Consider the following 26,648-nt stretch of genomic DNA (forward strand, 5'->3'; position numbering starts at 1 on the left):
ACACCAGTTAGAACGGCAATCATTAAAAAGTCAGGAAACAACAGATGCTGGAGAGGATGTGGAGAAATAGAAAGGCTTTTACACTGTTGGTGGGAGTGTAAATTAGTTCAACCATTGTGGAACACAGTGTAGTGATCCCTAGAACTAGAATTACCATTTGACCCAGCAATCCCATTACTGGGTATGTACCCAAAGGATTATAAATCATGCTACTATAAAGACACATGCACACGTATGTTTATTGCAGCACTATTCACAATAGCAAAGACTTGGAACCAACTCAAATGTCCATAAATAATAGACTGGATTAAGAAAATGTGGCACATATACACCATGGAATACTATGCAGTCATAAAAAGGATGAGTTCACGTCATTTGTAGGGACATGGATGAAGCTGGAAGCCATCATTCTCAGCAAACTATCACAAGGACAGAAAACCAAACACTGCATGTTCTCACTCATAGGTGGGAATTGAACGATGAGATCACTTGGACACAGGGTGGGGAACATCACACACCAGGGCCTACCAGAGGGGTGGGGGCCTGGGGGAGGGATAGCATTAGGAGAAATACCTAATATAAATGACGAGTTGACGGGTGCAGCTAACCAACATGGCACAAGTTTACCTATGTATCAAACCTGCACGTTGTGCACATGTACCCTAGAACTTAAAGTATAATAAAAAAAATTGTGGTGTGTTCTTGTCTTTGATCCTTGCATGAAACAATAAAGCCTAAGACCATGGCACATCACTCCATTTAGTTTTAGTCATTCCCCATTGATGGACGTTTAGGTTGTTTCTAGTCTTTCTGCAACATAACACAGTCTTGAAATGGGCTAAGGAATAGAGATTTGTTGGTTTCTTTTGCAGGAGAGACAATAAAAGGAATGTGTATCATACCCTTGCTTTTTTCCTCTCTACAACATTCATTCCTTATACTTTTAAAAACAGAATCCTGTTTTTCCTTCAGAGAACTACCCTTCACTCAATTTCTGGCTGACCCTACTTCTGGTTTCAAGGATGAGATGTGACTAAAGCCTAACCAATCAGAAGCACTATTTTTACATTTATCAGAATAAATAGATAAGTCTTCCATCTTCTCTCTGTTTAGCTGACATGGACAGGGCTTTCACCTGTCCAGTGATTGGTTCATGGAAGATCATGTGACCAAGCTTAGGGAAAGATAGTCAGACCTGAGAATTCTGCAGAAACTGCTGGGACCAGGGCTCCATCTTCCCAATGAAAATGTGGAGCTGGTGGGCGGGCAGGAAGGGAAGAGGTACTAGAAACAGGAGGACCAGGTATGAAAGGAATGTACTGCAATGGTGGCTGCAATGTGGCTATACTGCAATGGTGGCTGTACTGCAATGGTGGCTGCAGAACTGTGGAAGAGGAGTTAACAAGAAGTTTATTTTACAGAAAAAATCAGAGCAGTTGGCAAAATTCTGCAGAGAGGTCCAGAAGAAGTAGGAGGAAGGGATTCAGCATGACTCTGAAGGTTTTGGGTTTGGAGAACTGAAGAATGAAGCTACTTGAATGAATGTGGGTATTGAGAGATGAAGCTTGCTGGGTGGGTACACTGGCTGTTTGCCTGTCCTTTTCCCATCTGATCTTTGTCACAGGGAGCTACATTTCCCAGCATCCTTTGACATTTAGTTCAGGAAAGCATTTTTGGAAGACTGAAGAGTGAGGGAGAGGAGAAGCTGGAGAATATTCCTCCTCCTCTCTCTGTTTCTAGTAGAATGGCTTGAGGTGTCTACCTCTCATCCCTGATTCCATTTGTAGCCAGACAGCCTCTCTTTACTTGGTTTTATTTCCAACAGGCAGCTCCTGCCATGATTTTAGGGTCTGCTGGACAGCTGCAGCTTTCAGGCTCTGGTAATTCCAACCTTTTTTGCTGTCCCTCCATCCTTAGGGTTGGTGTCATCTTCCTTCTGTGTTTGATCTCTGGGTTGCCTCAATGTCTTCTGCTTGACTTCTTGGACCTTCCATCACTGGAGTAGTCAATTGCTTGTATTAAGTTCTCTCCATTTGGAACACCTAGTAGAGTTTCTGTTTTTGCTGGATGAATCCTAATTGATAGATTGAAGAAGCGGAAGCAGGGAGAAGACATGGGTGGAATGTGGGTTGGTGCACAGATAAGAAGGAAAGGTATGAAAAAACACAGGTCTGGGACTTACTTGCAAGATGGGAGATGTTCAAGGAGAATGAGTTTAGAGGGGGAGGAAGGCAAGGACAGGACCTAGGGATAGTCCCAGATAACTCATGAATGATGCTGAGGCATTAGCCAAGGTGGCTTAGAAGTGATAGCTTTCAGAGATGTAAGAGAATCAAACGTAGTCTTACTGTAACTAGGGAAGAATTTTAAGGAAGGTCATGAGAGAGGAGGAGGGTGAGAGTCATGGTCAGAAAGATCACTTGATTGATACGTGTGGGTCAAAAAGAATGAGGGCATTAAACAGACAGTCTGGTTCTAGGCTAAGTTAACTTAACCATAGTGCTATACCACTTAAAGCAAGAAGTTAGAAAGGGAAAAATGTAGAGAAATGGGAAATTCAAGGTTGATATTGGGGAGAGGACTAATACTTTTGTTATGGGATAGCTACGTTATGAAAACTTTTTGGTATAAACTATGTGGAAGAATGTGACTTGGCTCATGGTGCTGCCAAATTCACTTAGTCATGAACTCTGGCTTTGAAAAAATATGAAGAAGTCTTTATGACTTCTGGTTCATTGTCTGCTGTAGAAGCTTAACTGTAGAGATTGACACCTCTCTTAGTCTGTTCAGGCTGCTGTAACAAAATACCTTAGACTGGGTGTTTTATAAAGAACGAACGTTTGTTTGTCACAGTTCTGGAGGCTGGGAAGTTCAAGATTAAGATGCAGTGGATTCAGAGTCTGGTAAAGGGTCACTCTTTGCTTCCAAGATGTTGCCTTGTTGCTGTGCCTTGGCATAGTGGGAGATGAATACTGTGTCCTCACATGCAAGGAGGGCTAAAAGGGGCATACTTGGTCCCTCGAGGCATTTAATAAATGCAATAATCTGGTGGGAGCTTCATGGCCTAATTGCCTCCTAAAGTCCCCACTTCTTAATACTATTGCATTGAGGATTAAGTTTCAACAAGAATTTTGGAGAAATGCAAACATTCAAACAATAGCAATACAAAAGGAAAGCTACCATAAGTCATAGGCCCATGGACTCTTGGAGATGGAAAGGGTCATTTTATAAAGGGTCAAATGGAGGCCCAGAGAGACTCAGGCATTTGAGACCACATGGGCTGCAGTGAAGAAAAGTCATTTTTAACATAATCCAAAGTCATGGAACCAGAAGAGCTGTCTCTCTCTCTTTTGCACATAATCTTGACTTCTTCAGAACTGGGATTCATCTTTCTAATGCAGGACAGTGGGAAGCCCAGTACAAGACTCAATAAATGTTGGGTGATTTAATACACAAATGGTGAGGAAGAGGTGATGAGTCTGACAGCCTGTGGACTTCAGAGTTGGAGGATTCCATGGAAAGACATCTCAGGGAAAAAAGTGACACCATTTCCTGAATTGAGATCTTCCATAGCATTAAACAAGCCTGGGCAGCATAGATAGACCCTGTCTCTAATATATATATAATTTTTTTTAAATAGCTAGGCATGGTTGTGCATGCCTGTAGTCCTAGCTACTTGGGAGGCTGAAGTGGGAGAATCACTTGAGCCTTGGAGGTTGAGGCTGCAGTGAGCTGAGATAGCACCACTGCATTCCAGCCTTGGTGACAAAGTGAGACCCTGTCTCAAAAATAAATAAATAAGCTTTTCTGGGGTAGCCACAGCAATGCATAGTAGGAGCAAATGGTGTTGATGGATAGTGAGGCTAGATGATGAATCAGTTGGAAAGATTTTGAGCTCAAGAAACAGAAAACTCAACTTTCTTTGGCTGAAGCAATGAGGATGTTTATTGACTCACAGAACCAGAAATTTAGGTGCAAGGTGAGATTTATAGTTGACCAAATTTTGTAGCTCTGTGTGCATTTCTCAGTAGTTCTCTTGGCTCTGTTTCCTGTGTGGAGTGGTTTCACACTCAGATGCGTATGGAGAGGCTGTAGTTCTCCTCACATCTCACATCTACTCATAATGACATCAAAGGACAAGAGAGAGAGGACTTTTGGAAGCTCTTCCAGAAGATAGAGGATGAACTCTTTCAGCTCTTGTCCTTGCTTTCTCTTAGTCTGTTTCCTAAACATCACCCTAAGGGATCCTGTTGAAACATAAGCCAAATCATGACACTGTTCTGCCCAAAACCCTCTAGCAGCCTCTGTATAAAAGCTGGAGTCCTTTCCAGACCTACAGTGCCCAGCAGGATCGGCCTCAGTGTCACTTCTTTGACTTCCTCTTCTGCTCTTGTCCCTCTTGTCCACTCTACTCCAGCACACTGACCTCCCTGCTGCTTCTCAAACATGCTAAGCCCATCCTGCTCCAGGATCCTTTGCCTGAAATGATCTCCCTACAGACTTCATTATGACAAATCCCTCACCTTCCCTGGATAGTCTTCCCTGAGGACCCTATTTAAAAATGCAGCCCTTGGACTTTCATGCTTTCCATCTCTGCTTTACTTCACCTTGTTTCACTGATCATTGTCAAATACTATACATATTTTATGATTTATTTTGTTTACTGTCTGTCTCTCTTCACAGAGTCATGACTTCTTTCTTTTCCCTGCCCCACAATTTCTATATTCCCAGCATTTAATAGCAGTGCCTGGAACATAGTAGGTGCACAATAAATATATGCCAAATAAATAAAGGTCTCTCCCAAGCTCCTCCTTTTCTTTCATTGGCTCAGTTTGGTCACATGACCTTCCTGAGTCAATCATTGCAAGGGTTTTGGGATTACTTCCAAAGCAATCAGGCTCATCCCTGGAGCTGAGAGTGGGGTTAGTCTCCTGTGAAACACATGGCTTCATGCAGACCTGGACAAAATCTGGATTCTTTTAGGAAGAAGAAGGAGGGGGAAATGTGTTGGTTAGGCCACCCACAGTGTCACCCACAGATGGTGCTATCCCTTTCTGAAGGCTTCACTGTGGCCTCCTGTGCATGTCCCAACTCCCCCTCAGAGTGCTTTTCACTCTCTGAGTGAAAAGATGAGCATAATGGTGAGGACCTTCCCTCTGGGATGTACGGCTGTTGGGAACAGATGGGGGGATGACAAGGGGAAAAGAAAAAAAGTTGCAATGAAAAAACACCTTTGAGAAGCAGCAATAAAGTCTGCAAAATGAGAAAATCACATGCAAACCCCAGATTGCAACTTCAGAGGTGCTAATGGCAATCCCAAGGGAGCACTTTTCTTGAATGACAGTCTAATTTTACCATTATTGCAGAGAGACCCACTTAAATATAGGAGCTCCTCTGCATAGGCTTCTGCGTGTTGATGTCTGTGAGTGATAAAGATCTGAGATGTCCATTCATAGCATGGTACCCTGTGAGAACCTCTGGTGTGTAGGACCCTGAGCCTGCCTTAGGAACCACCATCAAAGCTGGGGCTCATCCTAACAGTTCAAGCATCATCAGCAGCTAGAGTCTGTGAGGACATTCACTTTTGCTCAGTAATGGCCATAGAAAGAGAGGATCTAAAAGAAGCTAAACTCATATCATGAATGGCTCCATTCAGCAACAGAGAAGGTTCAGCGTATTCATTCTTTGATTTCATAGTAGATTATTTAATACCTGCTATGCAGTAGACACGATTCTAGGCACTGAGGATACACTCTTGCCTCTCTACAAAAGCAGCCAGGGTGCTCGTGTAAAAATGAAAACCCAAATCCTGTTCCCTGCTTAGAAGTCTCCTTATAAGGATTCTATGTCCCTTATCACACTGAGAAGAGTCCCCAGATCCCATAGGCGGCTCCTGCCCACCTTGTCTCCTTGTCTCCTGCCCACCTGGCTGGCCTCGGAGGTTCCTGTGCTCCAGTGTTACCCTGGCTGCCCTCTTTCTGCTGCTCTTTTACTTCATGCTAGTTCCTGCCACAGTTCTTTTGCACCTTTTGGTCTGTCTCTTGGAGCGTGCCTCCCTTACATCTACTCATGGCCAACCTCTCCTTATGCAGCTCTTGCACAATGCTATGCTGTTAAAGATGCCTTGCTTGACTAATGCTGTACCATACACCAGGGGTGGCATTAAACATTTCTAACAACAGGGTTGGTACAATCACTGGGTAATCTAAACAGATGCTAGCCATTTACAACGGGGACAGCATATGTGTATACCAGCTGAATGCCACCCAATCACACACAACTTTCCAGTCAGTAAATCAGCCAGTTACATTCATTTCTGTCACACTACCTGCCAGTCTCTGACATTATCTTGGTGGGGTTGTTTTACTCTCCGTTTTCCCCTCACTTTCTATTTCTTTTTCTTTCTTTTTTTTTTTTTTTTTTTCTTGAGATGGAGTCTTGCTCTGTCACCCAGGCTGGAGTGCAGTGGCGCGATCTCGGCTCACTGCAAGCTCTGCCTCCCGGGTTCATACCATTCTCCTACCTCAGCCTCCCACTTTCTATTTCTTAATTGCATACACCCATTAAAGCAAGAGTTTGTCTGTTTTGTTCTTTGTGCATTACAACACTGGCAGTGGCTAGTTCTGAGTCGGGCATAAAGTAGGCTCTCCGTAAATATTTGTTGAATGAAAGACCAAAACATCCCAGCCCTCAGGCAGCTTACATTCTGTGAGATAGGATTAGTGGTGGCAGTTTCAGAGGTGCACACCTGGACAACTAAATGGCCTTAGAATTCTGAATTCTGAAATCAGAAAGTAACTCTGAATTGGAGTGAATAATCATGACCCTGTGAGTGCCTGGGAGAGGGCAGATCTGCATAGCTTTTGGAATGATAAATCTGGGGCAATGTCTTCAGGATAGATGATCTACAGAAAAGGCTATAGTTCTTGAGGACTTTTGCCACATCGGTTTGACCCTGAACTGCAACAGCACTCACTATCTTCCTACAATGTTGGTTCTTTTGTAGAGTCTGAAATGAATACGGCTCTTGATAGCTTAAATACCATCTTTAATAATCCTACCTAGAATGTCTTATTTAATTCTTTTTTTAAAAAATATGGAACGTTTCATAAATTTGTGTGTCATCCTTGCACAGGGGCTAGTTTTCTCGGTATTTTACCAATTTTAGTGTATATGCTGCCAAATGATGCCCTTGTGAGATACGTAGGTGAAATTAGCTTCATTTTGCAGAGTAAGAAACTGAGAGCTGAGCACAGTGGTGTGCGCCTGTAGTCCCAGCTATTCAGGAGGCTGAGGAAGGAGCATCACTTGAGCTTACGAGTTCAAGGCCAGCCTGGGCAACATAATGAGATCCCCATCTTTAAAAAAAAAACCCAAGACACTGAAACCCAATGAGATTAGATGACTTGCCCAAGGACACAGAATGAGGAAGAGGCAGAGGCAGAGGCAAAGCCCAAGCATTGTAGCATTATATTTCCACTGCACCCAAATATGAGCTTTTTTTTTTTTTTTTTGAGATGGAGTTTCGCTCTTGTTGTCCAGGCTGGAGTGCAATGGCGCGATCTCAGCTCACTGCAACCTCTGCCTCCTGGATTCAAGTGATTCTCCTGCCTCAGCCTCTGGAGTAGCTGGGATTATAGGCATGCACTACCATGCTGGGCTAATTTTTGTATTTTTAGTAGAGACGGGGTTTCACTATGTTGGTCAGGCAGGTCTCGAACTCCTGACCTCAGGTGATCCACCAACCTCAACCTCCCAAAGTGCTGGGATTGCAGGTGTGAGACACCGAGCCCATCCACATTAGGGCTTTTAGGGTGTCCATCACCCAACTGATCCATTTCTGGTCTTCTCTAGGGAGATGTTTATTTTGTTTTCAAGTGAGGCTCGAGTGAGAGTGGTTTGTGAGCGAACCACAGCACTGTCTTGACTGGATATACCATTTTATGCAATTTTGAAATCCTCCCATAGTTTTAAAATTGACATTATATTGAGATAATTTTAGCTCCACATGCATTTGTAAGAAATAATAGAGTGATCTCATATGTCCTTTACCCAGTTTCTCCCAATGATAGCATTTTGTAAAACTATAGTACAATAGGATATCGACTCTCTCACATTTTTAAGAGAATTTTAAAAAATGCACTCAGTGAGTTCAGGGGCCAGGGCACACACCTCTGCCCCTGGGCTGTGGCCCGGAGTTAGGGGCTTGGGAGGCAATCTGACCTGCCTCTGTCACTGTTCCCTGTGGGGGCTCCCTGGGGCTCAGCTTCCTCACCAGTGTGGCCAATGTGAGCTTCTTGATGGCAGGGGCTGTGTGTCTCTTGCCTTGTCTCTGTTCCCTCATGTGGAGTAGACTCAAGTAGACTTCCTGCTTCCACAGACTCAGTAAGGAAAGTGGACAGAGCCATGGAGCCTCCATATGGTGGAGGTATGTCAAGGAAGCAGCGCTGCCAGGCTCTGGGTGACCTTGGGCAGATTTCATCCCTTCACAAGCCTTAGCCTTCTTAGCTGTAAAATGAAGGGCTGGATAATGTCCGTAAGAATATTTCCAGTTTTGATGTAAGATTCTGTGATGTCAAAAATAAGAGAGATTGTATTATTGCAGATTGAAAAATAATTATCTTTTATGTGCCACATGTAACTTTCTATTTCTCAGGCTACCTGTTATGTAGCATCAACATTGCCTCATATATCAGACACTGCTGTAATAAGTATGCAATTTGTAGCTGCAATTTCCATTTTATGGCAATATCTGATTTACATGAGGTGTTTTTAAAGCATGTCACTTATAACGTACACACCTGCCAAGAGCCTGCTCTTTCATCATGACTTTTCAGCGAGGTCAGAGAAAGCGCCCAAATTCAAGTAAACAAACAGCAGGCAAGCTTTCAACACTAAAGCTTCTTTTCCACCTTGGGGAAGGATGTTGTCTCTCCATAGATGATGGTGACAAATCTCCCATATTCAGACCTGCTTATGTGGATCAGGACTGAACCCCTTTCTAACAGGTGCTTTCAAACTCCAATTGTAGAACAGGAGAGTGATTCACAAGCCTGTGTATGCACCAGGTGAGGGGCTGTTTGTGGAAAATTAGTTAGCTAAGGATCAATTCACTGAATGACCAGTTCATTGAGTGTTCAATTCCATTGATCATTTTGATAGAAATTTGAAGGTAAATATTCAAGTGGTGGAGGCAGAAGCAGGGTAATACGTAGGGGCATCTAGAAAACAAAGCATGAATTTGGTAAATTTTTCAACTATTTATTGGACTTTTGGAAAATTGGTTATTTTGCATGTTGGCTGTTGATAGATTGATTTTTGGCAAATTTGTCTGTTTCTGGAGGGTCAGTTCAGCCTGTTGGAGATCTGAAAAGTTTACCTTTTAGTGTTACTGAGGCAGATTTTAGGCCCACTTTGTCCATCCCTCTGCGGCCAAGCAGAACATCCCTGAGCCAGCTTGATCTCAGGAAGAGAAAGAGGCATAGTAACACAGGTTGTGCATGATGTACCTAATCTTTGCCTAATCCTGGCACACCTTGAGTGAAAAGGATTTTGAGGAATCTCTCTCCTTAATGCTGGCAGGAATTTAGTGGCCTTCGAAGCAGAGCCAAGCAGACACAAGCTTCATGGAAACTTGATCCTCTTGCAAGCCTCTGAAGCCTTTTCAGCCAGCCCTTAAACACCACTGCTCATATAGTTATGCTACCAGGATTTTTTTTTCCAGCTTCTGACACTAGTGCAATAATGGTGAAAGCACTCAGGGACCAGGAAAAATAAGGACCGTGAGGATGTCTTCAGATAAAGCATCTGCTGACCCAGACTCTCTTGGACAACCTGAGGTCCAGTTAAACAACTTGACATGGTTGGCTGCCCACCAGGACAAAGACTGGCTCAGAAGAGGATGGATTTCTGCCCCAGTGATTTGGCCACTAGTTCAAAATCTTCCTAAAGGTCAGTCATATGGCTAGGATTTCTTCTTGAGCCTTGGCTGGCCTGTGCAGCTTCTATTTGAGGCAGACTGGCTTGTGAAGCTTGTAGCACAGGCCTGCAATGCCCTACTAGCCATCACTATAGCCCCAGGGCCAGCACAGAGCTAGACTTGGTAAATAGGCTTAAAGATTCGCAGAATAAATACTAGCCTTGAACGGCATGTGGCCCCCAAGGTGCCTGCCTTTCTCCTCCCGCTCCTGGCTACTTTATTGTAATGGAGGACTTTCTTGGCCCAGTTACATGGTGTAAGAAATTACAAGAGATTTCTCATTCCTGTGATGTGGCCCATTTCCTGGTGGTGTGGCACTTCCCATCATGCCCTTGAATATGCCACCTTCTTAGCTAGGAATCCCCTCTCCTTGTCTATTAGCTTGTCTGAACTTCTCCATCTTTGATATCCAGCTCAAATGTTACCCTGGGTGTAACACCTTCCCAGTTCCTCCAGCTCAGATTGCTTTGAATTGTAATTGTTTCTGCATGTCAGTCACCTACTATATTGTAAAACCTTCAGGGACAGACACTTATCTTTATTCTCATTTATTCATTTACTTGTTTAGAAACTGTAACAAAATGGTTAAGGGCACAAACTTTGGATTTATAGTTTAGGTTGGCTGTGTGACTTATTGATTACGTAATTTACAGTGAGTGACTTAAACTCTTTAAACTATTTTTCTTTCTTTCTTTCTTTCTTCTTTCTTTATCTCTTTCTTTCTTTCTTCTTTTTCTTTCTTTCCTCTTTATCTCTTTCTTTCTTTTTTTCTGTTTTTTTTTTCTTTTTTTTGAGATGGAATCTCGTGCTGTTGCCCAAGCTGGAGTGCAGTGGCAACTTCTTGGCTCACTGCAACCTCCATCTCCCGGGTTCAAGAGATTCTCCTGCCTCAGCCTCCTGAGTAGCTGGGATTACGGGCTCACACCACCATGCCTGGCTAATATTTGTATCTTTAGTAGAGATGGGATTTCATCGTGTTGGTCAGGCTGGTCTTGAACTTCTGACCTCAAGTGATCCGTCTGCATCGGCCTCCCAAAGTGCTGGGATTAAAGGCATAAACCCCCATGCCTAGCCTCTATTTTCTTATATGTAAGGATGAATATTGTGGTAGTATTATGTTTTAGAGCCATTGGAAGAATTAGACAGATATAGCATTTATTGGGCACTTACTATACACCAAGCATTATGCTGATAATAGTAATTAATATGATTATTTATTTATTCAACTTTTTTTTGGCACAAATACTGGGGCCTGATGCTGTTCTAGGTGCTGCCTCTAGGATCTAGCAAGATGTTTGGTATAGAGTTGGGCCTTGGCAAATGTTCACTGAATGAGTAAAGCTAGAACAAGTTGTGGACTTAGTTTGTAAATATTTGTATCAGTCAACTAAGCTGGATTATGTTGTGTAACAAGTATCTCATCCCCAACATCTCATGGGCTTACTTTAACAAAAATGTATTTATTGCTCCTCTTATATGGTTAGTGTGGGATAGCTGCAATGCTCTTGTCTTCAGATGTCAGGTGGTTTCATCTCAACAGATGCTTTCATGATCTCTGTGGCAGAGGAAAAGGAATGGTGTGCACTGGGTCTTAAAGTGACACATATCATCTCTGCTTACATCTTTTTGGCTAGAGAAAGTTACATGGCCTTGTCTAACTTTAAAGGGGAGAGAGAATTGCAGTTGTAATCCTACTCTGTACCCAGAAGGAGAAAACCCACAATATTTGCAAATATCCTTCATGGTTACCACAGGCTGGAAGCTGATGATATAATCTTCTAACACACAGGCCAGTTTTGGCCTACAAAACCCCCCTTTTTCAAAGTCAGTGTCAGCAGCTACCCCCAGGCCTCTGGTTTGGAATTAAGTTTTCAGACTAGGTATTTTATTTTCTTCTCACTTCCCTACTCAATTATATTTTAAGCAGATGGGTGATCCTGTCAACCTTAAGAAAATAGCAGGAAGAAACAAATTTATGTGAAACACCCCACATTCTAATTAAATTTTTCTGCCACCCCAAGGTTTGAGCTTGGATGCTGATTTGCACTTAAAGAAAATCAAAATACAAGCCCAAATTCAAGAAAGCTTGCAAAATGCTTTCATGTTGTTCTCCTCAGTTGACATGTAAATGAAAAAACACTTTTATTTTCCCCCACAGCAAACACCTTTTTTTTTTTGTTGCTTGATGGCTTGGAACAGATTCTGTTTAAAGACAATTCAAAGCAGCTTCTAAATGCAGAAATCCAGTGAAGCAGGCCAAGCAGAAGATGTAGATGGAAGGTTAAGTGTGGCAAATCTTAATCACGCTAGAGAAATGTGGCCAGGACTGCAACTTGAGGCTCAACTCAATACTCCAAAAGATCTACCATCACAACCCTCCACTCTGTCCCTTTTCCACCAAATAAAGTGAGGCTATGTTAGTTGTCTGTTTCAGTATAGCAAGTAACTCCAAAGCTCAGCTACTGCAAACAACAAATGGCTATTATTTCCCACAGTTTCTGAGGGTCAGGAATTCAGGAGTGGCTTCGGTCAAGCTGCTGGCAAGGGCTGCAGTTATCTGAAGTCTTGACTGGGGTTGGAGGATCCTTCCAAAGCCCATGGCTGTGATTGTTGGAGGGTGTCAGTCAGTTCCTTGCAGGGTTTCAGCCAGAGGCCTCAGTTCCATGCCATGTGGTCCTCTCCACAGAGTCATCACAACATGGCTGCAGGCATCCCCAAGTGATCAAAAGGTAGGTCAAAAGAACAATCAAGACAAAGCCACAGTCTTTTATAACCTGATCTTGGAAATAAAATACTTCACTTCTGCTGTGTTCTGTGGGTCACACAGACTCTAGTACAGGTTGGAAGAGGAATACACAAGGATGTGAACATCGGGGGTAAGGATTATTGGGGGTCATCTTGGAGAATAGTTACTGTATGCAAGATATATCTATGTATACACACACATACACACACACACACACTTTTTCTTTTTCTTTTTCTTCCTTTAATCAGGAAACAAGAAAACAAACAACATAGTACCTACTACGGCCAAGAACTGGGCCAGGTGATCTGTATAGGTTCTCTCAGTCCTTATAATAACTGCAAAATGGCTGCTGTTATAATACCCATTTCACAGTTGAAGAAACTGCATTTAGGAGTGATTAAGTAGCTAAGTGCTATCTGCGTGGGAAGTGGTAGAGCCAGGGCATTGCCACTGGGAAATCTGTCTCATGCAATACACTTTCTGGAGCTATTTGATTGCCAGGTTAGGGTAAGGAGAGCATCATGTAATCCTGAGAGTAGCCTTGGAAGTTAGCCCAATCTGGCCTCAACTCTAGATGTAGCCACTCACCAGCTGTGTGGACTTTGGTAAGTTACCTGATGTCTCCCAGCTTCTCCGTCCTCATCTGTAAGATGGGGATGAAATTAAAAGTGCTCACTGCACAAGGTTGTTGTGAAAATTAAATCAGGTGAAGATGTCGACTGCCTAGCTTAGTGCCTGGCATGGAGTGAGGGTTCAGTAAATGCTGGGTGTTACAGTTTTGAGCCCTAGGCACTGCTACAGGCTAAAACAAATCCCTTCTCCCTGCTGTACCTCAGTTTTCCTACCTGAGAAATGAAGGAGTTACATAATATGCCCAAGGTCACTTCTAATTCATAGTCCATAAAATTTTGTTTTAAACATACTTTTTATCTGAGTCTTGAAGCTGTGCTAAGTAGTGGGAAACCAAAGTATCCTCTAATTATGTCATGCTGACAGGTTGAGGTTTTCTTCACTTTAGCTAGAATTTGAGGGAAGTGGATTTTAGCTTTCTCCCTAATATTCTATATTTGAAATGTCAAAAGGAGGCTTTGAGGAATAGGGGAAATCATGCTGGGAAAAGGACTCCGGAGTCCAATCTTGATGTGGGCTCTGGATGGCTGTGTGATCTCAGGGAAAGTTCTTGTCCTCTCTGTTCTTGTGTTTGCTCATTTTTTCAGATGAGGACAAAAACTTTTGCCCTGGTTCTTTAGAGGGATGCCTTATGGCCAAATGAACTTGAGACACACAATACAAATGGAGCAAATCCTTAGAGATGGAAATATCTAAGGAGGCATTGGGGCTGGGAGGCTCTGGAGGGTGGTTGCTCATGCCCTTCCCTTCATAATGAACATTCTGGGTCTTTTGTGCACACAGAGGCAGAAAGTTGTGGCAATTAACTTCTAGAAAAAAAATCACCATTTGAAAATGCCAAGGACCTTTTAACACATCTTTTTCTAATGGATCTCTCAGAGGAAGAGGCAGTGAGAAAACAATCTTACATTGTCTTTAACCTCTCGGGGGAAGAAATGCTGGCTGTCTTGGATGAATTTCGTCGACTTGGTGAAGAGCAGAAACCAGGGCTCAGGACATAGCCGAGAATGAGAGGGAAGGAAAGTGAACTGTGAGCGTGTGCATTTTCCTTCTCTGTGTTCATTCTTCTAAGTTGGACAGTTCAGAACCAGCTCTTATATTGGCTGCTTTGAACTCTTGTCCTGCCTGGTTATTACATATCCTGGTTTGAACTGATGGCTGTGGGTTGCCCTTGTTTCTCCAGCTACTCTGTCTGCATTTTGTTATCTGTACCAGCCCTTATGAGTGTAGAATTGTGACCCACCATGGATGAGTGGGTCTAATGCCGCCCCTGTTTCATGTCGTGAGCTGGTTTGAAACCCTTCTGTTGTTATGTGGTGATTGCATTCCTGGACACCTCTGTCACCTCCCATACCCAGACGCAGAGTACAATAGACCCATGGCTCTAACAACATCTTCATCCTATCCCTTAGAGCTATGTCTGAAACACTTTTTAAAAAAATTATTCAGTTTTTTTATTTGTACAAATGCGTGGCATACATGTGCAATTTTGTTTCACACATAGGTTGCGTAGTGATCATATTAGGGCATTTATTTATTTATTTAGGCAGAGTCTCACTCTGTCATCCAGGCTGGAGTGTAGTGGCGTGATTTCGGCTCACTGCAACCTCTGCCTCCTGGGTTCAAACTATTCTCCTGTCTCAGCCTCCTGAGTAATTGGGATTACAGTCACATGCCACCATGCCCAGCTAATTATTTCTTTTTTAAAATTTTTAGTAGGTATGGGGTTTCACCATATTGACCAGGCTGGTCTTGAACTCATGACCTTAAGTGATCCACCTGCCTCAGCCTCCCAAAGTGCTGGGATTACAGGTGTGAGCCACCATGCTGGGCCACATTAGGGTTTTTAGGGTGTCCATCACCCAACCGGTTCACTTCTGGTCTTCTGTAGGGAGATGTTTATTTTGTTTTCAAGTGAGGCTCGAGTAAAGTGGTTTGTGAGCCAATCACAACACTGTCTTGACTGGATATACCATTTTAGGTCATTTTGAAAATCCTCTCACAGTTTTTAAATTGACATTATATTGAGATAATTGTGGATCCACATGCATTTGTAAGAAATAATAGAGTGATCTCATATGCCCTTTATCCAGTTTCTCCCAATGCAGTATTTTGCAAAACTGTAGTACAATAGGATATTGACTCTCAGGTTTTTAAGAGAATTTTAAAAAATGCACTCAGGGAATTCAGGGAGCAGGGCACACACCTCTGCCCTTGGGCTGTGCCAGCACTGGCCTGTGGGCCTGGAGTCAGGGGCATGGGTGGCAATCTGACCCAGCTCTGTCACTGCTCCCTGTGGGGGCTCCCTGGGGCTCAGCTTCCCCACCAGTAAGATGAGGGGTGGGATGAGAAGATTACTGAAGTTTCTTTTAGCTCTACCATTTTATGATTTTACACTTCACTCATGAGAGCCCCTCGGGTCACCCTGCCCTGGTCTTTTTATTAGATAAATTATATCTTACCTTGAGCCTACAGAACCAGAGTCGGACGAATCTGAATTAGACATCTGTTTCTGGGATCTTCTCAGCATCCACACTGCATTTCCTTAAGGGACTCATCTCCTTTCCTCCTTGGCTCTTGTGATTTAGCTGGGGCAGACCCTGCTTCCTGGGCTCTAGGATTGGCTCTACGATTGGCTTATTGTTCTAATTAGATATTTTCGTTCTATTTGTGGATAGGTTCAGGTTAGGAGGCATGACCTAAGCCAGCCCATGAGAAGCCATCTAAGGAGTTTTATGAAAACAGTCGAGAAGGGAGAAGGGTTTTCCCCTATGAGGATATTTCGGGGGTAGGGGTTAAGATGGAGACCTGGTGCTTCAGGCAGTCATTTACCATCTCAATGAAAGAGCTTGCTCAGAACTAGATCAAAGCAGAAGAATGTGGGGCTGACAGATGAAGAGAGAGACATGGACAAACAGTCCCAGAAATATCAATGCATCTGCTGGAGGTCGCATAGCTATTCCTAGTGGCCCTTGAAGTAAAGGAAGCCTCACTTTACCCATTAACTCAGGTGAGTGATGGTTATTTCCAGGAGAGAAGAGAGATCTGCTGACTTCATGCATTTGGTTCTGGGGGTGGCTCTGCAAGGAAGGCTAAATGGGAGGGGGAAAGTTTGCATGCACCTGCAGGCTTGGGATTCACAGTGAACTGGTGGGTTTTTCACTTTCTTTGAAGAACTCAGAGGCATTTACCAACATGATCTCATTCGTTTTCAGCTGCAATTGAGTGAAGTCACCTTGATGCAGAAGTGTTTTCTCTTCTCATTCCTGTTAGGAAACCAAGTTACAGCTGAAGCCGGGGCCTTCTCCTACCCGACTCTCATGGCCCATTAAAACCTACGTGAGCTTATCTGACACCTTCAAGCCCTGTTTGGTGGCCCCATCTCCTCTTCAGGTATTGTACAGAGTGACTCACAGATAGCATCCCTGAGCCATTTGTCAGGGAGATGGTGATTTATTGAGATAGAGGCAATAATGTGCTAATTCTAGCAGCCAGTCCAGGCCTCATTAGCACCTGAGTTTCTTGGAGTTCAGCTTTAATCACACATGAGAAGAGTTTACCACCAAGGGGTTCTCATACCTCCTGTTCCTTCTGCATGAGTCTTCTGGAAAGCCTTGGCACTTGTTGAGGTGGTGATGGTAACGTCAGGGCAGAGGGTTTCAACTGGGGGTGTGAATTATGTTCACCTGGAGAAGCTTAAATCTGTCTGCTTATCCATCCATCCATCCACCTATCATTCGTTCATCATCTTATTATTTACTTAAATAGATAAGACAAGCCTGAGGTAAAAATGAAAACAAAGCTTTCTAGTCTGTAAAATAAGCATAATGATAACATTTACCACATAGAATTGTTATAATAATGAAATAAATTATTGTATATAAAGTGCCTAGAATAGGGCTTGGTTCACAGTAAGTTGTAATAGACATGGTAGCTATTATTATTAATGTGAATCTTACATCCCATCCCTCAATCACCTAATACCCTTCCCATTACAGATTCTAGAGATTATCTACATACGTAAATATGCACACACACACACACACAAACACACACTCCACCTCTGGACAGACTGACCCTAAAAGCTACAGAAAATTTCAAATGCCATCCAAGGTTGGGAATCTCAGGATTGGAAGCTGAGCGAGACTCTGGGGAATGTCAGGAATTAGAGTGTAGAGCCACTAAGGTAAGAAGGAAGTGACTGTGTTTCTACAAGGGCAAAAGCTAGGAGGACTGCCTGGAAGGGGAGCACCTTAACTATGTTCAGTATGGCTGTGAAAGAAACAATAACAATCATCACAACAGCTAGAGTTGTGAAACATTATCCTGTTATCTCAGAACTCTAGCTAAAGCCTCACACTCAGGAAAATAGGCACTAAGAACTTCCACAGCCTAAAGACAGCAGCAAGGGAGCAACCAGACTCATTCCCCAGGATCAACTAAGAGGTGACAGAAATGCTTCTGCTGCCGTCACCACCCTGCCCTCCTTCTCCATGTGAAGAAATTTGTAGGAGCCACAAGTGATCAGTCTAGTGGGGGCGAAGTGTTGTTTTGACAGTGGGTTTCCCCCCTTGGTACTTGCAAGAGGGCGTAAGAAAACTCTATATAAAGAAAGGGAGGCAGGCATCTCATTCCCCGACAGGACACTTGCTGATTTGATAAAACCTGTGGTCCCTTCTGGAGTTGCCAATGCAAGAATCGTTGGATAGCCCAGCCAGTATCCTCAGGAGCTTGGGAATATACAGCAATGGAGAGACTGGAGCCAGCTTCTGTCTAGAGAACTCTGGAGGTGGGAGGCCAGTGGGAGCAGTTCGCACTAGCAGGGAGGGAGAGAAGGTAGTCATGGTATAGGCACTTTGCTCCATTCGGTGTGGCAAGCATATGCTTCCTATGGGCCCAGAGATGCTGCAGAATGTAGGTGGGCTTGGGTCTTGGCAGCAGGACTTAGCCAAGGAGACCACCTGGCAGGTAAGGGGCCTTGCCAGCCAGAGACTGTAGAGTGGGAGCTCAGGGGTAGGAATCTGAGAGTGGGTTGGGAGAGGTCAGCTGGAGGGCATTGTCCATGTTAGAGACTAGTGCAGTGGCTTCCTGACTCCTCCCCATGAAACCCTAAAGAATGACAATATTCAGATTCCTATGGAGAGGATTGAGGGGGAAAAGAAGACTTACAGCAGCTTCAGTTAGGAGAAAAGACTTTGCATCTCTTTCCCTATTTGTCTACAACAGAAGCTAGAGCCCAGAAGAGGAATGTGGGGAGAAAGGAGAGTAGCCTATTCTGTCTTTCAGCACTGGTTAGGCCTGAGCAAGAGGACAGGGAGGTTCCTCAGGTTGGATTCCTGCAGAGGCCCGCCCAGGTCAAGGATTCCAATGTGAGGAGTTTATCTGAGGGGCGACCCCAGGAAGTGTGGATAGGGAAGTGGGAATCCAGTCAGTCAGGGAAGGAAGCCAGGGAAAGGTGCCATGTTTAGCAGGTTACTGCCATGGGTCATGTAACTCAATCCACCTGAGAGTTGTCCACTCAAGGGCAACTGGATATTTATCTTCTAACCACCTTCTGTCACTGAGGGTTGCTCCTGCAGCTGCCACCCATTCCCGCATCTGGTGTACCTAGTATGTGAAAGTAAGTCCTCAGGCCCTGGGTGCTCATGGCATGTCCTAGAACCATGAATTCTGGGGAGAGGGGACGCTGACAGCCTATTGCAGGGAGGAACCTTACATAGGGTATGGGTTAAAGTTTTGAAGTGGACTGAATCGGACTGAGCCAGACTGGATTGACAAGGAAGTGGTGAGATTAGCTGGTGAGGTCAATAAGGGATGGTAAAGGGAGATTCAGCAGAGTTTCTGTGAAGGCAGTCCCAGGAGAAAAGTAAAGCTATTGCAGGTCACTTGCTGAGTCCAGATGGTGAAAGGTACTGAGATCACTGGCATTAAGTACAAGCCTAATGCTGTGTGGGTCACCCTAAGTGCTCATCTCATGTAATCCTTACTGTGACCCCATGAGGCAGGTTTGCTTCTCTTCCTGTCTTACAGATGGGTCAGCTGGGCTCTGGAAGGTTAAGTAACTTGCCCAAAGTCACTCAGCTACTCAGTGGCAGAGTCAGGTCCTGAGCCCAGGTTTGCTTCCAGAGCCCACACTCTTAGCCACTGTGGCAGAGACTCCTGACTGCCTGTCAAATATGCGTTTCCTCCTTCTTTCTTAGTAACAAAACTTTGGTTTTATTTCAGATGGCAATGTGCCTAGCTACACTACATTTCCCGCCTCCCTTGCAGCTAGAGGTGGCCAATGAGATATAAACAGATGCTGTCAGGTGGGACTCGAAAGAAAACCCCTTGAGAAGTAAATGTATGGACAGCATGTGCCTTTTGTGCCCATTTTCTTATTCTACTCCTGAACTAGATGTACTAGGCTCATTTTCTTTTTGTTTCTTCCATCACTTTGACACAGACATGATGTCTAGATCCCTAGCAGTCATCCCAGACCATGAGATAACTTTGAGAAGGAACACCATGTACAAAGGACTGTGCAGAAGAGGGTTGGCAGGAGCCTGGATCTCTGATGACTTCACCCTTGACTGCCCACCTCACCAGGCTGTACAAGCCACTGTTACTGGCAGATGAATGCAAGTTCTAAAACATACAACCACTGACCTACTGAATTTTCCAAGGAGCACATTTCCACTGGAGACATTTGGTGCCTGCAGAAAATACTTACTGAGGAATTTCTATGGGACCAGCCTGAAGTAGAAGCCACTGAAGAGAGGCCCTGAAGCAGCTTTTCTTCCTTATCCCAGAGACCAACATGGTTACCCCAGCCCAGAGTCACCCTCCTTCCTCTAAGCTGTCAAAACCCTGGCTGCCTTTACAATGATTCTGACAATGAATCCCACCCTGCTGGTGATGTCTATTGCTTTACTGTTGAACTTTTTAAGGGTTAACATTCCTTTTTATTTTTCTTTTTAAATTGATTAATAATAGTTGTACCAATTTGGATGGTACCTGTAATATTTTGATACCTACATACAATGTGTGATGAACAAATTGGGGTAATTGGGCTAGCCATCACCTCAAACATTTATGTAGGGCTGAAATCCCTGAAGGACAGGATCGTGTCTTACAAATTGTGTGTTCTAATCTGCATTTACATTTCAGAAATTCTGGACTAGGTAGCAAACCAACAGAAACTCTTGCTATGAAGATCTGGAGGTTTCCTGGAGGAAGTGGTGAATAGGGCCTTGCGACTGATGTTAAAAGCCCTGGGACACAATAGGGAGACTCCTGAACTAGGAAGAGGTCAAAAGCTCTGGTAGCAGCCCCCACAAATTAAGAAACCTACTCAGAGTAAAAGAAACAGGCCATGGTGGGTGGCCGGGGAGCAAGGAATATTTTTGAGTAACCCCAGATGGTGGCAATCATTTAATGCCCTCCATCCCTCTCAGTGTATATTAGGTTATGTTTTTTTTTTAGAAAATGGAGGAAGGGTTTTACTATGTTGCCTAGGCCAGTCTCAAACTCCTAGGCTCAAGCAATTCACCTGCATTGGCCTCCTAAATTGCTGGGATTACAGGCATGAGCCACTGTGCCTGGCCCAAGAAGTCTGAGCCAGACGTTGCTGTATAGGTCAGAACTCTGTGGGCTATGAATGTAAGATATTCACAAGTCACATCTATTCCATTCATTGGCAAACACTTACCTGAAACCATACAGCAAAAGAGATTCTGGAAAATGTCCCTTCCAGCCTTAGAAGAAAGTGATGGTGGTGCCCAGTTGACCCCAAGCAAGCCAGCCCAGGAATGCAGACATTTTGGACTGCTCATCTTTTACTACTTTGTGTGGCCTTTCACAGAAGAATTGCACAAGAACTTGACTCTTGATTCCAAGGATTCTGGAAGAATGCCAACCAAACTGAAGCCTACAAGCCTAACCATGTTTTGAAAAGGCTGGATGTGACATGGTGAATCCTCCTTAGATGTGTTAACTAGAGTTAGGGTGCCAGTGACATGCAAGGGGTTGGGCATTTGATTAAGTAGAGGAGGCATGAGTGAAAGCAGCACACCTCCACCCTGCTCGATGGCCATCATCACCTAGTCAGGCTGTGAGCCTCCATGGAGTGGGTAGCTGAGAACCCACAACCCTCAATATATCTTCTTTCTGGCCCTGTTAACATGGACCAGCCTCCGTGAGGTGATGGTCGATATCCAGCTAAGTATGGCCCTCTTAATAGTAATGTGGGTGGCTTTATTCATATTGGCTTCATGATAAATGGTATCACTGAGCTGACTTCTCTATGTTTTAGATACAACAAAAATAAAAGACAAAAAAAAAAAAAGAAAAAAAGCACAATGACACAGGCAGTCTTGCTGCCAGACACATCTGCAATCAGAAAGCTTGGAAAATTAGACTTGGAAATGGCTTGAAAGAACCTTTAAACTTTTTCTGAAGAGCAAGTACAGGTTTGTCTCTGGGGTCAGTTCTAATTCTTTGACCAGCTAATTTTAAGTGGCTGTATCTTGAAAAAAGTGACAGTGACATTTTGGTACTCCAGCTGAACTTTTAGATTAGTCACTGATACAACTGCAACTTTTGGCCTATTTGAAGGATTTTAAGGGCAGGATAAAATAACAAAACCCAACAGTCTTAGCCTGAGTTTCCCAGAAATCAGAGCCTGAGACAAAGCCTTGCCTTTTAAGATTATCTGGGAATGTGATCTTAGGTAGCAAGAGTACAGGGTAGGGGAGTGATCAGGGAAGGAGGGAAAGCTAATGCAACATGGATTATTATGTTGTCTACTACTATGGACAATTGTTCATGTGGACTGCACTGTGGACTACCATATGGACTACCACTATCACTATGGATACAAGTCCTGCTTGGAATTTTTGGGGAGATTTATGGAAAGTACCAGAGAACTGTTTGTCCAAAGGACCAAAGAGGGAAACATTTATCCATTGGCTCCAGGTCCCCATTGGTCAAGGATGACTTGGTTGCATTTCTAAGTAATGTATGCTGAGCACAGAGCAGATTCAAATGGTTGCCCTGAGCAGCAGATACCTCTGGGCAGGAAATGAGAGGTACTCAGTGCAGACCTAGAGTGAGACCCATGATCTGATTGCACCAGCATAGAGATGGTCACAACCTAGGTGGAAGCAGTTTCTTCAGTTGTAACTGGAGATAGAGGTGGGATTGAGAGGATTTTAAAGAGGGGCCCAGGAGGTATCTAAAGCACCAAACAATAAGTATACATTAACTATGTTCTGGGTGTTGGGCACAGGCATGGGAGGTAGAGCAGTGACATGATAAAGCCTTTACTCTTCCCCAAATATCTATACTTTCTCTAATATAAAAACATCTTAAGCATATGAAAAATATCACATTTATTATAAAATGTAAACTGCAATGACCTCTGAGAGAGTTATACGTTGAAATTTAAATTCACATTGAGATATAAATGTTAGATACAGGTATTTTACCCCAAATAAGGCTTTACTAGGGGAAAGAGGAAGTGCACAAGAATTCTGGGGGTCTGATGTAGTTGTGAATCAAAATTTCCAATCCTTATATATATTTTTATTATCAGCCTTGCTTTGCCTAGTGCCTATAATCGTGTGAGAACTTGCCCTGTAGCCCCCCATGAGTGGCCCTTTTCCCTAGTCATCCTTCCTTGGCTTTAGCCATGAGGAGCCTGATGTGAGGAGAGAACTCAGCAAATATTTAAGTAAATATTTATGGAATGACATGAATGAATACAAAGTTATAAATAGAACATTATCTTATTCTACTCCTGGACTAGATGTACGACCAAACAAACTAGAATAGATTTTGCATAGATTAAATTTCACCTTTCTGACCTCCCCAAGCAAGTGCTTCTCTGTTTTTTTCCAGACCACCATGTATATTCAGTAGCTGTAGCCCTTATTTTCTGTTTCAGTTATTCAAAGCTTGCTGGAGTATGAGCTCCTGAAGGGCAGGGGCCATTTCTTATTAATCTTTCTATTGTCAGTACTGAGCAAAGTCTATGGTGCCTCGAAATGTTTAATTAATGAGAATCTGAATCCAGACTATAACATGACAACCTCAATAGTGCAATTAAAATGAAGAATCTGTGGAATAAAATGACTAAAAAGCATACCTTTGGAATACATCTCCCAGCTGAGAGACTATAGGCAAGTCACTGAATTTCTGTGTCTCAGTTTCTCCAAGTGAAAAATGAGAGACCAATCAGGGTTAGAGGATATATGATGTGCATACTGTCACTCTGTTTTCTGTGTCTTGGTTGACATTTCTAATAAATCATGACTTTTTTTCACACTGATTTCAGATATAAGCTTAGTAGTCTCAATTCACTTCAGTCAGCTTCTCCGAATTCATCAGAAATATTTTTAAAAGCATAAAGCAAATGATATCTTTCCCCTGCTTAAAACCCTCTAAGAACTTCTAATTCCATCCTGATGGCAAACTAGGGTCATCTAAAAATTCTCCAGCTATATATCCTTAGAAATGCTACCCAAACTATAGCAACAAAGTCAAAATGCATGGTGGATCCTTTAGTAAAGAAAGGAAAATCACCAGGTGCCAGAAAAAGGAATGAAACTGAAAAACATAGGGAAAAGCATATGAGCTTATACTGTGGCTACCCCGGAAGAAGTGTGGAATGAGAGGTTTAGTGTATTATTACACCTGGTAATTAAGTTTTTGGTCAAATTAGAGGATAAGAGATGCAGTCTTCCGTTTAAATGAAGCAGGGAGTTGGAACTGAAAACTCTACATGAGCCAGGATGCTTGAAGGGCTGACCTATAGAGAGGGTGCTAGAGAAAAAAATTACAACTGTTTAACATGAAGAAAAAAGGAAGTGTTTCTTTGCTTTGGCTCTGGGTAAATAATAATAATAATTATTATTCTTGAAAAATTTACAACTTTATTCTGTTCTTTATGGAAAATTAGAATTCGAATATGTTCTTTCCCGGTTCTCCATGAAACCAAAACTGCAGAATTCATATACAAATTGTTCTTAAGTGAATGTTACTCCTTGGATTCCTGGCAAAAGAAAACACACAATTCTTGTGGAGGAACACTTCCATTACTCCCATGCCACAGGAGCTCCACAGATTAAGCACAACCGTAGATGAACCCACAACCCAAAATTACAAAACTCACAAAAAATGAAACAACATTAGAGAGCCAATAGACACAACAATATTAAATAATTAATATTTCTAAGTACCTGGGACATAGTAAGTGCTATATAACTTTTGACTGATAAATAAATATTAAAAAATTAACATACCAGGAATGTAGGTTAATGGAGAAATTCATAATAAACTTTAAAGTAGAAGGAATTAAAATTATTAAAGATATAAAAGCAGGAATAATTTACATAAAAAAGACACTATGATAAGATAATAAGCAGGCTTGAAGATCCATATAGAACTTCTAGAAAAAATTGTTATTTGAAATAAAAAGCACAATAGTGGTTTGAATACAGCTGAGAAAATTGAGTGCATCACAGAGAGTTTAAGATATAGTAATATGAAAAAAAGTTAAGAGATGTGAACAATAGAATTAGGAAGTGTAACAGGAATTTCAGAAGAAGAGAATAGATAATGAGAAAGAGGCAATATTCAAGAATAATGGTCCAATTTTTTGGAATTAATCAAAGACAGAATTGAAGAAGTACATATAGTCATGAGTAGGAAAACTATAATAAATACACATTGTAATGAAATTATAGAACTTAAGAACAAAAAATAGTTTGGTAAATTCCCCCATTTAAAAGATATAGACCTACTGAATGGATAAAAAGAGAAGGACCTAATTATATGCTGCCTACAAGAAACTCATCTCACCTGTAAAGATACATGTAGATAAAAGTGAAAGTATAGAAAAAGATATTTTATACAAGCAGAATCCAAGAGTGAGGAGGAGTAGCTATACTTATAATATCAGACAAAACATGTTCTGTAAAACTTCATGTTCTGTATCAGACTTCATGTTCTGTGAAAAAATGAATGACATTATAAAATAATAAAGAGATCAATTTAGCAAGAGAATATAACAATTAGAAAATATATGTACCCAATACTGGAGCACTCAGGTAAATAAAGCAAATATCATTAGAGCTAAAGGGAGAGATAGGCCATAATACATATAATAGTTGGGGATGTCAATATGCCTCTATCAGCATTGGACAGAGCATCTAGACTGAAAATTAACAAAGAAACATCAGATTTAAACTGCACCATAGACCAAATGGACATAACAGACATTTATAGAACATTTCACACAACAGCTGTAGAATATATATATATTTTTCATCAGCATATTGAACATTCTCCAAGACTGACCATATGTTAAGGCACAAAACAAGTCTCAAAAAATTTTAAAAATTAAAATCATATCAAGTATTTTATCTAACTACAGTGGAATGAAACAAGACATCAGTAATAAGAGGAACATACAAAACTATACAAATAAATGGAAATTAAACAGCATACTCTGGGATGACCAATGCGAGAAGGAAAAAATTAAGAATAAAATTCAAAAATTTATTGAACCAAATAAAAATAAAAACGCAACATAGCAAAACCTATGAGACACAGCAAAAATAGTATTAAGAGGAAAGTTTGTAGCAATAATGCCTACATCAAAAAGATTTTAAATAAACAACATAATGATGCACCTCAAAGACCCAGAAAAGCAAGAACAAACCAAACCCAAAATTAGAAGGAGAAAAGAAATAATAATGATCAGAGCAGGGCTGGATTGTGTGGCTCACACCTGTAATCTCAGCACTTTGGGAGGCAAAGGCAGGAGGATTGCTTGAGCCCAAGAATTTGAGACCTGCCTGGGTAACATAATAAGACTCCGTATCTACAGAAAAAATAACGAAAACAATTAGTCAGGGATGGTGTGACACATCTGTAGTGCCAGCTACTAGGGAGACTTAGGTGGGAGGATTTCTTGAGCCCAGGAGGTCAAGGCTGTAGTGAGCTATGATCACACCAGTGCACTCCAGCATAGGTGACCGAGTGAGACCCAGTCTCAAAAAAAAAAAAAAAAATTAGAACAGATATAAACAAAATTGAGACAAAAATTGAAAATTGAGAAAAGATCAATAAAACAAAAAGCTGTTTTTCTGAAAAAAGAAACAAAATTAACAAACTATTAGCTAGATTAAGAAAAAAAGAGGCCAGGTGCAGTGGTTCACGCCTGTAATCCCAGCACTTTGGGAGGCCAAGGTGGGCAGATCACGAGGTCAGGAGATCGACATCATCCTGGCTAACATGGTGAAACCCCGC

The 26,648-nt window shown here is 42.4% G+C and overlaps 1 protein-coding gene and 1 pseudogene across 1 annotated transcript in view; one reads left to right on the forward strand and one right to left on the reverse strand.

The window, feature by feature from the left end:
- The window catches only part of LOC129015387 (uncharacterized), a 131,612-nt gene extending 107,948 nt beyond the window's left edge, over nucleotides 1-23,664 (forward strand). The window contains exons 3-5 of the mRNA XM_063655020.1: nucleotides 16,629-16,748; nucleotides 19,581-19,663; nucleotides 19,801-23,664. Of these exons, the coding sequence (XP_063511090.1) occupies nucleotides 16,629-16,748; nucleotides 19,581-19,649 (189 nt within the window). The 3' untranslated portion in view covers nucleotides 19,650-19,663; nucleotides 19,801-23,664. The remainder of the gene's footprint in view (nucleotides 1-16,628; nucleotides 16,749-19,580; nucleotides 19,664-19,800) is intronic.
- LOC129016469 (U6 spliceosomal RNA) lies at nucleotides 7,091-7,188 on the reverse strand (annotated as a pseudogene).
- Nucleotides 23,665-26,648: the final 2,984 nt, after the last annotated feature.

This window comes from Pongo pygmaeus, chromosome 18 (assembly GCF_028885625.2).
Source record: "Pongo pygmaeus isolate AG05252 chromosome 18, NHGRI_mPonPyg2-v2.0_pri, whole genome shotgun sequence".
Lineage (NCBI taxonomy): Eukaryota > Metazoa > Chordata > Mammalia > Primates > Hominidae > Pongo > Pongo pygmaeus.